Genomic DNA, 17,495 nt, shown 5'->3' with positions numbered 1-17,495 from the left:
GTTTGTATCTATTGGAAGTAGAATATAAAGGGAAGAAATTCATTTTCCCTTGATGATTGTAACCCATTTTTGGATTCTTTTATTTTAGGGTGGGTTCAATAACAAAGTTGAGACCGTGAAATATCATCATTTTTGATTACTGAAGTGGACAGATAGAGAATATTGATTTAGGAAAGGAGCATCCATCATTAAGGATCCCCACCACCCAGGACATGGCCTCTTCACACTGTTACCGTTGGGAAGGAGGTACAGAAGCCTGATGGCACGCACTCAGCAATTCAGGAACAGCTTCTTTCTCTCTGCCATCTGATTTCTAAATGGACATTGACCCCTTGAATACTACCTCACTACTTCGTAAATTTTTTGCACTACTTATTTCATCTTCACTACTTAATACTTTTTCTTAACAAATTAATAGACATATATACTTACTGTAGTGCAGTTTTTTTCTCTGAATTTATTTATCACGTATTTCATTGCACTGCTGCTGTAAAAGTTAACAAATGTCATGACAGATGCTGGTGATGTTAAATCTGATTCTGATTCTGATGGGGGATAAAGTTCCTACTCAAATACTTGAGCTAAATGTGGATTGTACTTTGTTACAAAAATGTGATGCAATATACAAGAACACTATATTTCAATCATAGCAAAGACAACTAAAGAGAACTTTATAAAATGCTTTTGGAAATAGAAGAAAATGTACGAGCTTTACTGTTTACTCAGCAGTGAGGGTTTGCTATTGCAATCTATCCTATACATTTACACAAAAGATGCCAAAGGGTTTTATTTAATCAACTAATTAATATTTTGCCTTCCGTCTCTGACCAAGGAAAACCAATTGATATCAAAAGTTAATCATAAAATGCACATTGCCATTTTTTTTCTTTCCTCTGATAAAAGTTTTAAATTGATTCCATTTTTGGCTTTGGTTCAATTTTCTTAAGAGTGAGATCCAAAGTGGCAGGATGAGTTTTTGTAAAGAGCGGAATATAAGATTTTTCAGACCACAGCTAGATGTATAATAATCTCACATGCTGGGTATCCTGGCCTACATATTTGGAATGATGGGGATGGTACTAGTGGTGCTGGGGAGGTGGGTGGGTGGATGGTTTTAGGGGAAATGGCAAGAACCCTTTCAACCAGCAGTGAACTCAAGATTGTAAAGAAGTCCCAATGACAAGTAATTATTGGATGCTTTAAGACAAATGTACCCAGTGATTTGTATATACAGTAAATGGTAGGGTGCGTGCGGTGTCCAGGGAGGGGTAGCACCTCTGGTGGCAGGCTTGCTGTGTTCCGGCCAGGGGCAGCTCATCCACCTTTGGTCCCCAACTGCCACCCAGCTCTCACCTGTGATTCCAAGTAACTGTTTGCATGTGACGGTGACCAAGTTCAGAACACCGCTTCAACAGGTGGCTTAAACCAGGGAACCTCCAAACCCAGTGAGATAAGGATATGCCCACCCCAGCTTGCAAAGCCAGTTCTGGCCTTCAGGGCAAATGAGGTTAGCTACAAGATCCACCAGCCAAGAAGGTGGTGCTGCACTGCTTCGTGGAGAGGGAAGGGCACAACAAGGCACAGAAAGAGTCATGGCTATCCACTGCAGCTGAGGAAGTCTTGGCGATTTTTCGTACCTCTCGCACAAGTCACGTCGTCAGAAACTGACAAGACTACCAACACACACACACACACACGAGTAAATGGTCCACTTTCAAAAACAGATTTATACATGAACATCCAATGACCACGGCAGTATGCAGAGGAGTTAGGTTTGGAAATGAATCAATGTGCAAAGCTGATTTGACCTCTGTGCTATCTTTTGTTAATTGAACACTCCAGTCTTCAGCTGAATAATATTTAAGCACAAATATAGCACAACAAGTAGTTACTTTATCACAAATACTCTCAGAGAATGCAGAGGAGGCTTGACCAAAAAATTGCAGCAGAGAAGATTCAGCAGTAAACAATATTTTACTAATAAATTGCAAAATAACAAACTGCGAGGGCACAAAACAAGAGAAAACAGATAGCTAACACAACAAGATAACTGAAGGCTAGGAGCAACTGAATGATGGATGAATAAATGGCTGTGGATGAGAGCTGGGTTTAAAAAGGCTGTAGGTTATGAGTGGCAGTTGACTCCTGTTAGCTGGGAGGTCCTAGCCTGTGCAGGGCGGACAACTACTTACATGTTAACTTCAATTGCTTTTCTCTTCCAGTGTCTTGGTCTGAAATAATACCTTCCTTCTTGCAATTTGAATCTGTATTGATATCAAGTCAAAGGTTAGTTTATGTAAATAATAATTGTATTCAGGCAATTAATTTAAATCACTGGAGCATAACTCACATAAAATTGTTGCTGTCAACAGAGAAGGAATCCTCTCCTTCACTCATATATTGAGTGAAAACGTAGAGGTCAAATGCAGACCTTTTACCAAAGTTAATTTGTGTAAAGATGTTGTTTACCGTGATTTTAAATCAATGGCATCATACTTAGTTGTTCTATGTTTAATCTTCAATTGATGAAAAACTGTAGTGAACCATGATGACATACTTAGAACATAAAAAATATAAATTGGCATAGCAGCAGGAACCAACCATTTGAAATCATGTGGTCTGTGGTATCACTGTTCCCAGAATGGTACCTGTGTGTTCTCAGCGAAGTCTAAAAAATGGTCCCTTAAAGAGCAGCACTAAGTTTCAACAATTGAAATGTTTATGTCTGGGTTATTCTTTAGATTATTGTCAAGATTTAACATAAGAAATATATATTTTTTTAATTTTAGAAGATGTTAGGGTTACAGTGGGTGATAACTGTCTGGAGTAGTAGGCACATTTCCTTTCACCAGTAACCACAGAAGAAGCAAAACCCTGTGTTATCATGAGAACATAAAAAAAGGACCAAAACTGGGCATATGACCCTCATAACTGTACCACCATTCAGTAAAAATATAACTAATCCTCCACCTTGTTCATTTTCTTGTTCAATATCAATGAGCATGAATTCTATTTGTGCCTAAAAACCTAGCCATTTTGGTTTTCAATATTGTCAACACCAGCTTTTGGAATACAAAATTTGACGATGTACAACTTGCCAGATTCAAATATTTCTTCATTGATGAGTAGATGACCACATATTCTGTACACTCAGATCTTAATTCCTCAGGCTGAGGATGAGATCTGTTGGTTTAGATAGATAGATAGATACTTTATTCATCCCCATGGGGAAATTCAACTTTTTTTTCCAATGTCCCATACACTTGTTGTAGCAAAACTAATTACATACAATACTTAACTCAGTAAAAAATATGATATGCATCTAAATCACTATCTCAAAAAGCATTAATAATAGCTTTTAAAAAGTTCTTAAGTCCTGGCGGTAGAATTGTAAAGCCTAATGGCATTGGGGAGTATTGACCCTATCAATGTCTTTCAGAATCTTTTAAACTTCAACACCACAGTGTATTTTTCCCACAATCCTAAATGCTTATCAATTCGATTTTCTCAAACTTTTCATCTGGCCCAACCCTTGAACCCTAGGATAAATCTAGCCAATCTATGCATGTGCTTGTATCACGCCGGGTGCCGCAACATACAATGGCTACTTTACACTTGTCCTGGACGCCCCTCTCTCTTCAGACCAACTTGCTATTTGTCTTCCTAACTAGTTGTCGTGCCTGTAAATGCATGTCATTTCACAAAACACCACAGTCGAATACGATTCCATGCTAATACTATCTATTTCCTTCATGATCATATCTATTCTTTCTCCACTATATTGCACGTAACCACTTTATATCACGTTTGCTTCTTTTTGCCCGTTCGCTTAATCGACAGTATCCTTTCTACTAAAGTCGAATTTTACCATCGAGATCTGTAAAACCGGCAACATCACGCGGTTTAAGTCAGGCGACCTAAAAGCACGCGTTTATTCCCCGTCTTGTGTTTTAACCACAATGTTAATTGGCAGGCCGGTTCTGAACGTAGTTTGTGTCAAATTCCCTCTATGGAGCAATTCAAACCGAGTCCATTGCCAAGAGCTCCACAAGTGAACACCCGGCCGTGACTTTAACATCTAACAGCCCCTCTCGCATGGGCACCTGCGAAGATCCTTACCGGTACAGAAAACAATCCCTTCCAAAAATACCTGTCCTGGCATTCGAATGATGCTGGAATGATAGATCACTGAAAAGCAAGATAAATGTAAGTTGTGGGTAAAATTAAATCCTTTTCAAAGTCGTGCTTTCTTTGCTGCGGGGCGAGAGCTCCCGGGACATTTCGCTACATTGATGGCAAGTGACGGAGACCGAATATCCAGCACCGGAGTCCTTCCAACAGTTCTTAAACTCCGATTTCCTTTACTGTACCTGCTAGTTTTCTTTGCTTTTTACTCCGAAAACAAAGCTGATCCGTTCAAATGGCAAATATTTCCGTTGCCCTGCATGAGTTAAATCTGGATTTATAGTGGGCGTGACTTTCGCCCGAGGAAGGGCATGGGCAGTCTTTAGTTCTCTTAAACACACGAGATTCTGCAATTGCTGGAAATCAAGAGTAACTCACACAAAATGCTGGAGGGACTCGGCAGGCCGGGCAGTATCTATGGAGAAGAATAAGCAATCGACTTTTCGGGCTGGTACTGAAATTCTCTGGGCGTAGTTATTTTACAAATCTATAAACAAATCATCTCCATGTCAGAGCATGTCCGCCGGCCTTGTAGATTTTTCCGTCGATACGGGGAACAAAAACAATATGTGTCAGTTTTCAAGTAACTTGTCAGAGCCCAGGAGGATACGTCTGTTACCCTGGGCCAGTGCTTCTCTCAGCAGGGGATAAAAACACTAAAGCATGAGATCGCTGGGCTGCATCTGTGCAAAGCCAAAGATTCTTCCCACAGATGCTATCGGACCTGCTGGGTATTTCTAGCATTCGCGGTTTTTGCTGCAGTTTTTAGATTTTCGTTCACTTTTTTCCAAAGTGTAGTTTAGGTAGATAATGTACTTAGCAAGTTCTAGCTGCTGGAAGTTCTGATATCTTAGAATGAATTAGCCAGGAGCTAACAGAAGGTCACTGTATACATAAAAAGCTATTTTTTAAAGCGCGCCCCTTTTTCAGTGGAAATGTGTGTTTCCGAGTGATAAGAAAATTGTGGAGGTGAGAGATAGGAAGATGACTTCCGTGGTTTTAGCACTGGTCTGAGAACGAAAGAATATTGCCGAGGCTTCTCAACAGATCTGCCAACACTCGTCAGTCATCCTGTGGTTGAGTTTATCTCGGCCAGATCGAGGATGGAGCCTGTATGTAAAAATTATACTTTTGATAATTAAAAAAAACAGGACCGAAGGGCGTTCCTGTGTATCGTGAGTGATTTCAGCTCAACATTCTACATCGTTTCCCTGAATTCATTTTAGTTTTGCTGGTTAATTTCTGTAATAAATCTTGCGTTTTATTTGAAAGTGCTTAAGTCTGTGATTTCTGCTCGAGCTCGCTGGTGACTCAGACCGTAACTATCCAAACTTCTTGTAAGTGGAACTCGCATCTACCACTTCCGCTGGCAGCACCTTCCACACTCGCGTCAACTTAAGAGGGAAGAAATTTCCCCTGAAATGTTTCATCTTTCACCCTAAACCTATAATCTCCAGGTGACCACCAAACAGAGGAAGGGAGATAGGAAGGTAATCAACTCATAGATAGTCTCGCACTCCAGAACGATGGTCAGCTATTAAGATTAAACATGCCTCTGGACAATGGAGGCATAGTCAGCTTCGGGGCACTGTGGATGGTACAGCTGATCAAGACCAACAGGGCAAAAAACCGAGAGCTGTAACGTTCGGTGACTGTACAGTGAAGGAAAAATATAGGCGCTTCTGTGGGAGTATATGTTGTCTACTTCGCGTCAGGAACAAGAATGTCGCAGAATTATTACAGGGCATTCTAAAGGCGATAGGTAAACGCTGTGCTTCCTAATGGTGCTAACAACAGAGGTAACGTGAACAGAATTTAGGAAGCTAATTAGAAGATTTTAAAAAAACAGACCCTCTCAGGCAGCAACCTTCAGATTACATCTGAAGTTATATGCAAGGAAGAACAGGAATAGGAGATGAATGCACAGCTGAAAAAAATGATGCGTGAAGGGAAATCGTTAGATTTCAAGATCATTAGGAAGCTTGAAGGGCAGGTTGCACCTGTACAAGCTGAAAGGTTTGCACCTGAACTGAAAGAGTTAAACATTCTCATAAAGGAAAGTGGGTCGGCGGGCTGTCGCTCTGGCTGTTGGAAAGGTTGAGCTAATTCTGCAGGAGAAGAAAGGGAGCAGATTACAGTGGAAAACAGACAAATATAGGAGAAAAAATGTCACTTTAGTGGGTAGAGTAATGGACCAGAATAGGTGATTGTATTAGTATCACAACCAGGGGTCGCTTATTTTCAGTTAGTATGTGGATTGCATTTTCTCCTTCTAACCTCATGCAGTGTTCATTGGATTGTCAATTTTTTGTCTACTTGGTATCTTAGGACTGGCATTGTTTTTTAATTTCATTTTGCTGGTGTCTCGTTTGGGATCATGGGGATTTTAAGCTCTCTTTGTATTTATTACTTATATTCAATTTGGGGTAATTAAATTAGCATGAATGTAGTTGTTGGTTTTGGGAGTTTTGTTTTGTCAAGATACTGGGGCTGTCTGATTGGTCCTGAATTGCTATGCGCTCCAGGGAGTATTTTGGGGGGAGGGGTGGCATACTAGTCCTTCTTTGCTCAGTCATTGTGGATCCTTGTTTAGTGAAACTCTGAGTTCTTCTGTGTATCATGAGTGATTTCAGTTCTTCAAGTGTAGTTTGTCCGAGTTCTTGTTACTTTTGCTAGCTAATTTCTGAAATAAATTTTTTGATTAACTTGAATTGCCAAAGTCTCTGTGATTCCTGCACTCGATTTCACTAATAACCCTGACAGGTAGTAAGGGATTTAATTTCTCTAGCATCAACTTTTTCGGTCCACCCAAATATCCTCTAAATTCTCCTTACTGTAACAAAAATGAACTATTTCCTAAGAATCCTCATTTAAAGAAATTCTATTTAAACTGCTACAACCACTCACCAAAGGTTGTTTCAGCACTATAACTATTCTAAAACATCAAGAAGTGCCACATTAGTGGATATGAAACTGGACTTTTCAACAACCTTATTAATAATGCACTGAAACAATCTTATAGATAATCTTTACAGAGGGCTAGGTAATGGGTCCATTGTTGTTTGTTATCTATATTTATGATCTGTTTGATAATGTGGTTAACTGGATCAAAAAACTTGCGGATGACATTTTTACGAACCCCGCAACTGGGTCACTTATCAGCAAAGATAGAGAGATCCGTTGAAGTCTGATGGTACTATTTTTAACAGTATTTATTAGCAAAAATACACGAAAATAATATCAATGCAAATATACAGATAATATACGTCGCCAATACTAAATCTAAAAGTGTGGGTATAATAATAATCAATAAGAAATAAGCTCTATCGTTGTCTAGGGGATAATGAATTGTCCGGTGGAAATATAAAGTTCACTCAGTTCATGCAGGCTGCAGCCTTTGGGGACCGCTGGGTTTGCAATGGTTGGAGAGAGAGAGAGATTTGGGAGAAAAACTTGCCGGCTTTCCTTTTATGATTTCGATCCGTTGGAGTCTCGTTGGTGTGGCCGTTCACTTGTGGCCTCTCCTTTAGCTAAACCGTTCTTCCGTGATGAGCCTGCCACCCTGGCAAGGGAGGACGCACACGAGCCCTCACCGGCGTTCGCTATAAAACGCTGTCACTGGATTTCCAGCGTTTCTCCTGGTGCGTCTAAAGGGGTTGTTCCCCAAACCCTCTTTTATCCTCACTCACGGGGTCTCAGATGTCAATCAGGTTGGGATGATGCAATCCCTCAACCAGCCCACTCTGGTCGTCCCCTGAGGGGCTTCAATGAATAGTACAGTACTCAATACACAATTCCGACTCCAAGAGACAATAGCCATTATCAGGGGTTTTGTTTCACTGAGGCCAGGACACATTCCAAACCTTGTGGATTCTGCGTGTCTCTCTCTCATTTCCTGGGTCCCAGACCCGAATTAATAGCGATCTTGCAATTCTCAAAAAGGAGGGGGCGACTTTGCACCCTTTGGCCCTCAGAGTTGCGGCACATTCGTAACACCCCCTTCCTTCTAAGATTTTTACCACCGGTAAAAATGAATTAATACAGTCTTGCAGGATTTCAGAATCTAACACAATACAAAAGAGTTTTTTTTCACTACAGAGTAATACAGTTATACATTCAATTCAGCATCTAAACAGTTAGCAATTACATTGTCACTTCCTTTAATATCTTAACATCTCATAGCTTAATAAATTCTTGTAGCATCAGACTCCAATTTAATAACCACCTATTTTTATTCCTTTTCTTCAGCAAACAAAACTAAAGAGTTGTGATCTTATCTTACGTGTATACTACAAAAGTTCATGCAAATACTAATCTTTATGTTACTTTCAAACTTAACAGTCAATCTTCCATGGGATGTCTTTATTATTCACATGCTTCGTCGAAATCCCTTCAAACCGGATCCTGTTATTTAAAGAGGCATCGCGTCAACCCTCGCCCCTTTTCCAGTTAACTCCCACGTGGTTAACTTGTATACTAGTGTGGAATAGGCTTTCGCATGCTCCTTTCATAGGAGTTATTTTATCAATAATGTGTTCCAAACTTAGACCATTTTCCGAATTTCCACACAATTCTTTAATTTTAAGCAAGTTGTTAGTTTTATCTTCAGGACCCTTCATGCTATTAGTTTTCCATTTAAACTCTGCAAGCAATCCCTCTTTGTCCAAACAGCGTTTCAAATTCTGCCTCTTCACAGCACTCTCTTGAATAACAATAATGTGTGGGGCACCTTTACATTCCAACTCAACCTGTAATTGATTCACAGGCACCATGTTACCAAGCCATTGTCTCTGTAGCCTGGTTGCTGCTTCTGACATCAATCCAGACTTTAAATTTTCTTCATTCAATTTAGGAACTACACTTTTCCCTTTTCCTTCAATAATAATATTCACCTCACCACCTTTTATCTCCTCACTAACTTTTAACACATCTTCGAACACAAACAACTGGGAATTCTCACCTCCCACTAGTACCAAGGTTAACCCTTCCTTCACTGAACCAAGTCCATCTGACCCACAAGGACTGCATTCCTTTTCAACTGAATCAAATACCTCAGACTTTTTCTGAGCTCCATTACTAGGTTCAGTACCACGTGCATCCACATCTTGAACACACTCAAACGGGACATCTGCCTCTTCCCGGCTTTCAATACCCGTACCCTTTTCAAATTCTAAGTTCCCCTGATCCTCCCAGTTTCTCTCTGGGCAACTCCCTTCCGGAGTAAACTCAACCTCGCGGGCTGAAACAACCTCATCTGCCAACCCAGCAGACTTCTTCAAGGTAATGGCATCCTTTTCATCTAGGACTGCCCTCACTTCATTATTGGGAACACATTTAAAATTTTCAACTTCTTCAAACAGTTCTGCCAAACTAGACAGATCATCCATGTCCAACCCTGGACCTTTTAACAGCCTTATCTGTTTCTCATTTTTACTCCGTGCCTCTATAAATTTCTTCCTGGCTAAGGGCAGGACTATCTCCTTCCCTTACTCTTTTTCACCTTCCTATTCTCCGTTTTACCACCCTCTAACCCCTCTTGGTACAGGGTCGGTAAAAACGTCTCGGCCAAATCGATACTGGCCGGATTTAAACTGGTCTCATTCTCCGCTGCCTTTCTCGACATGCTGCGAGTGATCGCGCATGCGGGATAGATCTTGGAATCTAGGGGCGGGTCCTCAACACTTACAGGCTGGCTCGTTGGCTCCATGGCCGACCAAACGTCACCACCAGCTAAATCGTTACCCAGAAGGATGTCTACGTCAGTTCTCGGGAATTCGGATCGCACCCCTATTTCAACTCGTCCAGATACCAGCTCACAATTTATAATGATCCTATGCAAGGGCACCACTTCTGTCTCTTTTCCTATGCCTCTCAAAGCTACCTCTCCAGTCTTGCGACCAAAATTTAGTACCGTACTGCAAATCAATGACAGCTCAGCTCCTGTGTCTCTCCAGATCCGCACTGGAACTGGTATGTCTCCCTCTCACAGACACGGTTCCTTCTGAAATACATTTCTCAGGCCCCTCTCATATTCTGTCTACCTGGGGCTTTCGTGTTGATTTACTGATCACCACAATACATCCTGTAGGGACTGCTGCTCTCCCTTTTCCTGACTCCTTCCTCGGAGCAAGGCATTTAGATGCAATATGACCCACCTTTCCACAATTAAAACAGGTCAAGCCAGGACCTCTCCTGCCGTCTTGCCTTTCCTCCTCCTCAATCTTACCACTAGCTCCCAGCAGGATCTCTGGTAACTTTTATTTGAGGAAAACTTTGTCTTGTGGGTTAGGGCATATTCATCTACGAACCTAGCAAATTCGGAGATGGACTTATTTGGCTTCTCATTCAAATACATCCGGATATCATCCGAAACACAACCTTTAAATTCCTCAATCAGAATTAACTCCCTGAGACACCAAAAATCTTCTTCCACTATTTCTGCTGCACACCAGCGATCCAAGAGCATACCCTTCTCATAGGCAAACTCTGCATACGTCTGATTCCACCCTTTCTTTATATTTCTGAACTTTTGTCTATACGCTTCAGGTACCAATTCATAGGTCCGAAGAATGGCCTCCTTTACTTTCTCATAATTCTCAGACTCCTCCTCCTCCATGGACAACGCCGCATATGCCCGTTGTGCCTTCCCTTTTAACACACTTTGTAACAACGCCACCCACTGATCTTTGGGCCACTTCTGACTCACTGCCACCTTTTCAAAATGCAAGAAATAACTATCAACATCCGTCTCCTCAAACGGAGGTACTAACCTAAACTCTCTACTAACATTATATCTTTCCTCTCGGTCTGGCCCTTGAGCTCTTCACTCTTGCCTTAACTTCTCCATGTCCAAGTCATGTTGCCTCTGTTTCTCCTCCTCCTCATACTCCCTATCCTTTTCGGCTCTCTCCTTCTCTTTTTCCTTTTCGGCTCTTTCTTTCTCCTTTTCGACTCTTTCTTTTTCTTTTTCAGCTGTTTCCAGCTGTTTTAACTTAATTTCATGTTCCAACCTTAATTTCTCCAACTCTAACTGAGCCGTCCCACTGACTGGTACCTTTTCAGGGATATTTTCCAATACCTCAGCCGAAAACACATTCTTCACAATATAATACTGAGTTATGGCCCTCAGCACCTCCCGCTTTTTCATCGACAACCTCACCTCTGCGAGATTTAGTCCTTTCGCATTTTTTGATCAAGTCTGACTTTGTGGCCGCCTCTAGCGTCTCCAGAGTTGGGTTTTCTATAAATTCGTCAACGTCCACCTTTGCTGGTTTCCCGTCTGGTTACCCGCGCAACCAGACCCACGTTTGGACTTAAAAGCCCGATTTACTGGCCATCCAATTTGGTATCAAATCTCGAGACGAGGCCCCCAAGTTGTTACGAACCCCGTAACTGGGTCACTTACCAGCAAAGATAGAGAGGTCCGTTGAAGTCTGATGGTACTATTTTTAACAGTATTTGTTAGCAAAAATACACAAAAATAATATCAATGCAAATATACAGATAATATACGTCGCCAATACTAAATCTAAAAGTGCGGGTATAATAATAATCAATAAGAAATAAGCTCTATCGTTGTCTAGGGGATAATGTATTGTCCGATGGAAATATAAAGTTCACTCAGTTCATGCAGGCTGCAGCCTTTGGGGACCGCTGGGTTTGCAATGGTTGGAGAGAGAGAGAGTTTTGGGAGAAAAACTTGCCGGCTTTCCTTTTATGATTTCGATCCGTCAGGAGTCTCGTTGATGATGGCCATTCACTTGTGGCCTCTTCTTTAGCTAAACCGTTCTTCCGTGATGAGCCTGCCACCCTGGCAAGGGAGGACGCACATGAGCCCCACCGGCTTTTGCTATAAAACGCTGTCACTGGATTTCCAGCGTTTCTCCTGGTGCGTCTGAAGGGGGTGTTCCCCAGACCCCTCTTTTATCCTTACTCACGGGGTCTCAGATGTCAATCAGGTTGGGATGATGCAATCCCTCAACCAGCCCACTCTGGTCATCCCCTGAGGGGCTTCGATGAATAGTACAGTACTCAATACACAATTCCGTCTCCAAGAGACAATAGCCATTATCAGGGGTTTTGTTTCACTGAGGCCAGGACACATTCCAAACCTTGTGGATTCTGTGTGTCTCTCTCTCATTTCCTGGGTCCCAGACCCGAATTAATAGCGATCTTGCAATTCTCAAAAAGGAGGGGGCGACTTTGTACCCTTCGGCCCCTCAGAGTTGCGGCACATTCATAACAACATCGAGACTAAGTAGTGAACAGAGAGGAAGAATATCATAACTTACAGCGGGATCTGGACAATGGTAAATAGCAGAGTGAATTTAATGCAGACAAGTGCGAGATGTTGCCCTTTGGTAGGCCCATCCAGGGTAGGTCTTTCACTGAGAACAGTCGGCATTGAGGAGTGTGGTAGAACAAAGGGACCTGGGAATACAGGTCCATGATGAATTGAAAGTGGCGTCACAGGTAGACAGGGTCATAATGAAAGCTTTTGGCACATTGGCCTTCATAAATTAAAGTATTGAGTACAGGAGATGGGATGTTATGTGGAAGTTGTGTAAGAAGTTGGTGATGCCTAATTTGGTGCATTGTATGTAGTTTTGGTCACCTATGTATGGGAACATGTAAGTAAGGTTGAAAGAGTGGAGAGAAAATTTACAAGAATGTTGCTGTGTCTGGAGCACCTCTGTTATAAGGAAAGATTGAATGGTTAGGACTTTATTCCTTGGAGTGTAGAAGACTGAGCAGAGTTTTGGTAGAAGTATACAAAATTAATAGGGGGCCAGCTGGTGGTGTAGTGGCATCAGCACTGGACTTCAAGGCAGATGGTCTTGAGTTCAAACCCAGCCCAGTCCCAACCTGGGCAGCGGTAGTACCTGCGCGGAAGAAAGACCTGGCAATCTACTTCCATATCTGCCATGAAAACCCAATGGACCCTATGGTCAATGATGTCACGAAGAGCCAGACACGACTAAATGACTGAAGAACAATAGATAAGGTAAATACAAGCAGGCTTTTTCCACTGAGGTTGGGTGGGGCTACAACTGGAGGTCATGGCTTCAAGTCTGAAAGATGAATTGTTTAAGCGGAACACAAGGAGAAACTTTGGTAGGACCAAGTTTCATGAGGTCAGAGGTAATGAGCTTGTGGAATGAGCTGCCAGTGCGAGTGGTGCATATGAGCTGGATTTCAAAGTGTCAGAGTAGCTTGGATAGGCACATGGATGGTAGGGGTATGGAGGGCTGTGGTCCTGGTGCAGGTCGATGGGAGTAAGTTGTTTAAATGGTTTGGCATGAGCCAAATGGCTTGTTTCTGTGCTGTACTTTTAGACCATAAGATATAGGAGTAGAATTAGGCTATTTGGCCCACTGAGTCTACTCTGCCATTTCATCGTGGCTGATTCATTTCCCCTCTCAGCCCCAATCTCCTGTCTTCACCCCAAATCCCTTCATGCCCTGACTAATCAAGAATCCATCAACCTCTGCCGTAAATAGACCCAACGACTTGCCACAGCCGCCTGTGGCAATGAATTCCTATGACTCCTAACAGTAAAACTGCAAGAAATGAAATGCAGTGTTTGATTGCATCGCATTTCTCTCTGTCCTTAACTACACAAATACAGTGTGATCTTCATGATGTGCCATGTCTGCAGCATGTGGGAGCAGAGTGACCTCCAAACCTGCTTGTAGTAAGTGTTTGTTACTTGAGCAGCTTTGGCGGGGTTATTGAGCTGAAGACTGAGCTGCAAACACTGTGGCACATCGGAGGCTAAAAGGGTGCCAGGCTGCTTTGTCCCAAGTGGTGGTCAAACCCCATGGGATAGTGTTTTCTGAGTTAGTCAGTGGTTAAGGACAACTGACTAGCTTGAGTGTAAATGTAAGTGCTTTCCCCTTGATCTCCATTGACTTCAGTCTTGCCAGGATTCCTTGATATCAAACAGCATTTCATTGAGGGTGACCTTAAGGGCAGTTACTTGTTCCTCACCTCCAGAACTTAGCTTTATAGCCTGTGTTTGTGCGAAAAGCTTGATGAAGCCCGATGATGAAATGCTGAATGAGCATTGTTGAGGAGGTTACAGAAGATCGGGTGCTACTTAATGGAAGTGATAACAGCACAGTCCATCACTGAGGATAGACAGTGTGTCCTTCCCAGCTTATGAACACCTGATCTACGGACAGTCCATACATATGAAATCTTTTTGGGAGCCTGGTGGGGTGGATGTCACTGGCTTTTGTGGTGCAGTAGGTATTCTCTTCCGCCTGGGAACATGGTGCACAGACACATTTCTGACTTGCGAACCAGTCAGGTTATGAACCGGTCACAGTAACAGAAGGCTGCTGTAACCTGATGAGGACCTGTACATTTCTGCTTCTATTAATGATCCAAGGTGCCTCACAAATTTCCTGTTTGCTGCCGGTAAATCCAATCTGAGTCTACCTTATTTACAACAGAAGATGAATCGGGTGTGAAAATGTAACATCATCTTCACAAAAGCCATTTGGTGGTCATTTCTATTAAGGCTGTATTCTGCATTAATTGGTAGAGACAAACCAATGTGGTTTTCTGCTTATAGTACTCTTTCAGTTAATTTTCCATTGGAGATTGGAAAAAGGAGCAGGGTTCACTTCTTTAGAACAAAGCATAGCTAGCTGGGTTAGGTAGGTCCTTTCAAATCTTTGTTGCAAATAGATGATCATGAACACATTCTTGTAACATAATAGAAAGAACACAGCACTCTTTCTACAAGCCTCGTTTCAACTGGCTGGAGTGTTTATGGACATCTTTAAACTCTCATTTCAGCAGTCTGAAGTACCCAACTGCTTCAACCATACTGGTGTCCAAGAAGATTGTGGTGACCTGCTTCTTTCCAGGCCATGATGCAAACAGTTGGGATGCACTTCATTGTGCACCTATAGAAGTTTGTCAAAGCTTTAAATGACATGCAGACTCTATGCAAGTTATATAACAATTAACAATTACAGCATGGAAACAGGCCTTCTCGGCCCTTCTAATCCGCGCCGAAACTAGTTATTTAGAAACTAGATGTGCAGTCGTGCCTTCTTAGTGATGGCACTTGCATGCTGGCCCGAGAGAAGATCCACTGATATGATAACACCAAGGAATTTAAAGTTACTGATCCTGTCTACCACTGATCTCCAAATGAACACTGGCTCATAGACTCTGACTTCATCCTCCTGTGGAAGATAATCAGCTCTTGGGTTTTGCTGAAGTAATTTATCTTATTTTGCACTTTGGTTGTTTGTTGGTCTTTGTTCGTGTATTTCTTTATTTTCCTATAAATGTCTGAAAGAGAAGAAACCTCAAGGTATGACAATACATTTGTACATTGATAATTTCACTCTGACTTTCACAAAGAGTTCACTACATGGGAGATTCACCGGCTCTGATATCTGTACCTACCTCAGCACATTATATTTAACAGTAAACACAGGTCATCAACAGTTCAGGGAAACATTTAGAATGTCAGCATTTCATAGCTATATACATCAGGTCAGCACCTAAAAATATACATTCTGCATGTCAGCACTTCAAGAACACATTGAAATATGTTAGCATACCATCTAGAAATTATAGTAGGTCAGCACATCAGAAAAATATTATGGTGATTGGTGGTAGGATTATACTAGAGCTGGAGGCAATGGTAGAGAAGCTGGTGGGACTAAAGTTGAGGACCAAGGGAATTCTATTGTTATTCTGCCTGAAGAGAATGGTAGGATGGGGCAGGATCAGATCAGATGTGTGAGAAATGGAGGAAATACTTGTGAGACATCCATTAACTATGTCACATTTCAGAAGGAGAGTATTATAGAACTTCAAGAACAGAAGAACTCATCTTGAGAACAGATGCAGCAGAGATGGAGAAAGTAACGAAAATGAATTTCATCCATTCAGGTAGCAGTATTTTGAGGGAGTTGTGGGTGTCAGTGGTTTTAAGGGAAAATGTCAGTGGTAAGTCTGAAACAGAGAGAGTGAAATCTAGAAGGGAAGTGAAGTCTCAGAGAAACATGAGACTTCAAATCCTGAAGTCTGCAGCAACACACAAGGTCCAAATCCAGATAAATGGTCTCGGCCTGAAATATCAAGTGTTCATTTCTTTCCTGACCTGCTGTGTGCCTCTAGCACTTTGTAAGTGAAATGTCAGGCAAGGTCTGGATGAATTTATGGGTAGAGTGGTGGTTGATGGCGAGGGTGATATAGTGCAGGATGTAGTCATTCAATTTAGTGGAGGAAGAACTGAGGACTTAGGTGAGAATTGTCTAGGCAAAAGGACCATTCCACCGAACCAACAAAAAATCAGGATTATACAGGGCTCACATAAGTATCTACGGCAACCCCGAATAATCTGTAGAAAGTGGAGAGATCAAAAGAGATGGTGTTGAAGGGAAGGACAAGTTTTTGATGGTGACAACTCTGAGAGGGCAGCAGACTCTTGCTTTGTGTCTTGTCACACAGTGTGATACTTGTCAATTCTTGGAAAACCATCAATTTCTCCATTCCTAGGCCCTATGTTTCTGAGAACTCCACTTAATAGTTGTTTGCAGTTGAGCAAGACTTTGATAGAAGTCATTATTTTTTAATCAACCACTACATTATGTATGTAATAGTATCAGATAATACAATCAATCCAGTCACAAACATTGTCAACCAAAAATATTAATATTGATATAAATGTTACTTTAATCCTTTTGTACTTGATAATCTGGTAAAGATCTAAAAGCGACCTGGAAAATTGAATCAGCAAAGTTTTCATTTTGGAAGAACCAAACATTACAAGGAGCTACTATTTGGTGAACTATTTCATCATAGTGGAACTATCAATGATGGGAAGAGAACTTTAAAATAAACCTCCATTGTCATAATTGCTAATAGGAATAGAGGACAGCTGAGGAAAAAATCTATTCATCCAGGACTTGTAGGATGGAAAAAGTGAGTCAAAGAGAACGTTTTTTTGAATTTCAAAAGTACTTGGTTAGTTACATGAAGAGCTGTGCACTGCAGGATTATCTCTTTTCTGACTGAACATTAACAGTTGGCTAAAGGCCTCCTTTTTGTGTCATAACTGTCCAATATTATGATAGAACATAGAACAATAGACCACAGGAACAGGAAGAATCTTGCCCTTCAACATCATCTCATCACATTTGACCTATCAAGATGCAACACTTCACATTTGGCCAGGTTAAACTCCATCTGCCATTTCTCAGCTAAAATCGGCAATTGATCTATATCCTGCTGCATTTTTTGCCAGTTATTAACGTTATCTACAATACCATCTATCTTCA

General features: G+C 41.5%; 1 protein-coding gene across 5 annotated transcripts in view; it reads right to left on the bottom strand.

Moving 5' to 3' along the window:
• Positions 1-4,633, bottom strand: part of LOC140726739 (interleukin-18 receptor 1-like) — a 39,804-nt gene extending 35,171 nt beyond the window's left edge. For 2 of the 5 annotated variants that reach the window (XM_073043513.1, XM_073043517.1), the window contains exons 1-3: positions 4,371-4,589; positions 4,120-4,188; positions 2,193-2,264 (exon numbers count right to left, since the gene is read on the bottom strand). In XM_073043513.1, the coding sequence (XP_072899614.1) occupies positions 2,193-2,194 (2 nt within the window). In that variant the 5' untranslated portion in view covers positions 2,195-2,264; positions 4,120-4,188; positions 4,371-4,589. Of the gene's footprint in view, positions 1-2,192; positions 2,265-4,119; positions 4,209-4,370 lie in introns of those variants that run through there. The other 3 variants (XM_073043514.1, XM_073043516.1, XM_073043515.1) reach the window with 3 other exon arrangements.
• Between the last annotated feature and the right edge of the window lie 12,862 nt (positions 4,634-17,495).

This window comes from Hemitrygon akajei, chromosome 4, assembly GCF_048418815.1.
Source record: "Hemitrygon akajei chromosome 4, sHemAka1.3, whole genome shotgun sequence".
NCBI classification, from domain to species: Eukaryota; Metazoa; Chordata; class Chondrichthyes; order Myliobatiformes; family Dasyatidae; genus Hemitrygon; species Hemitrygon akajei.
The sequence above is the reverse complement of the archived record's forward strand: the minus strand, read 5'-3'. Positions and strand labels throughout refer to the sequence as shown.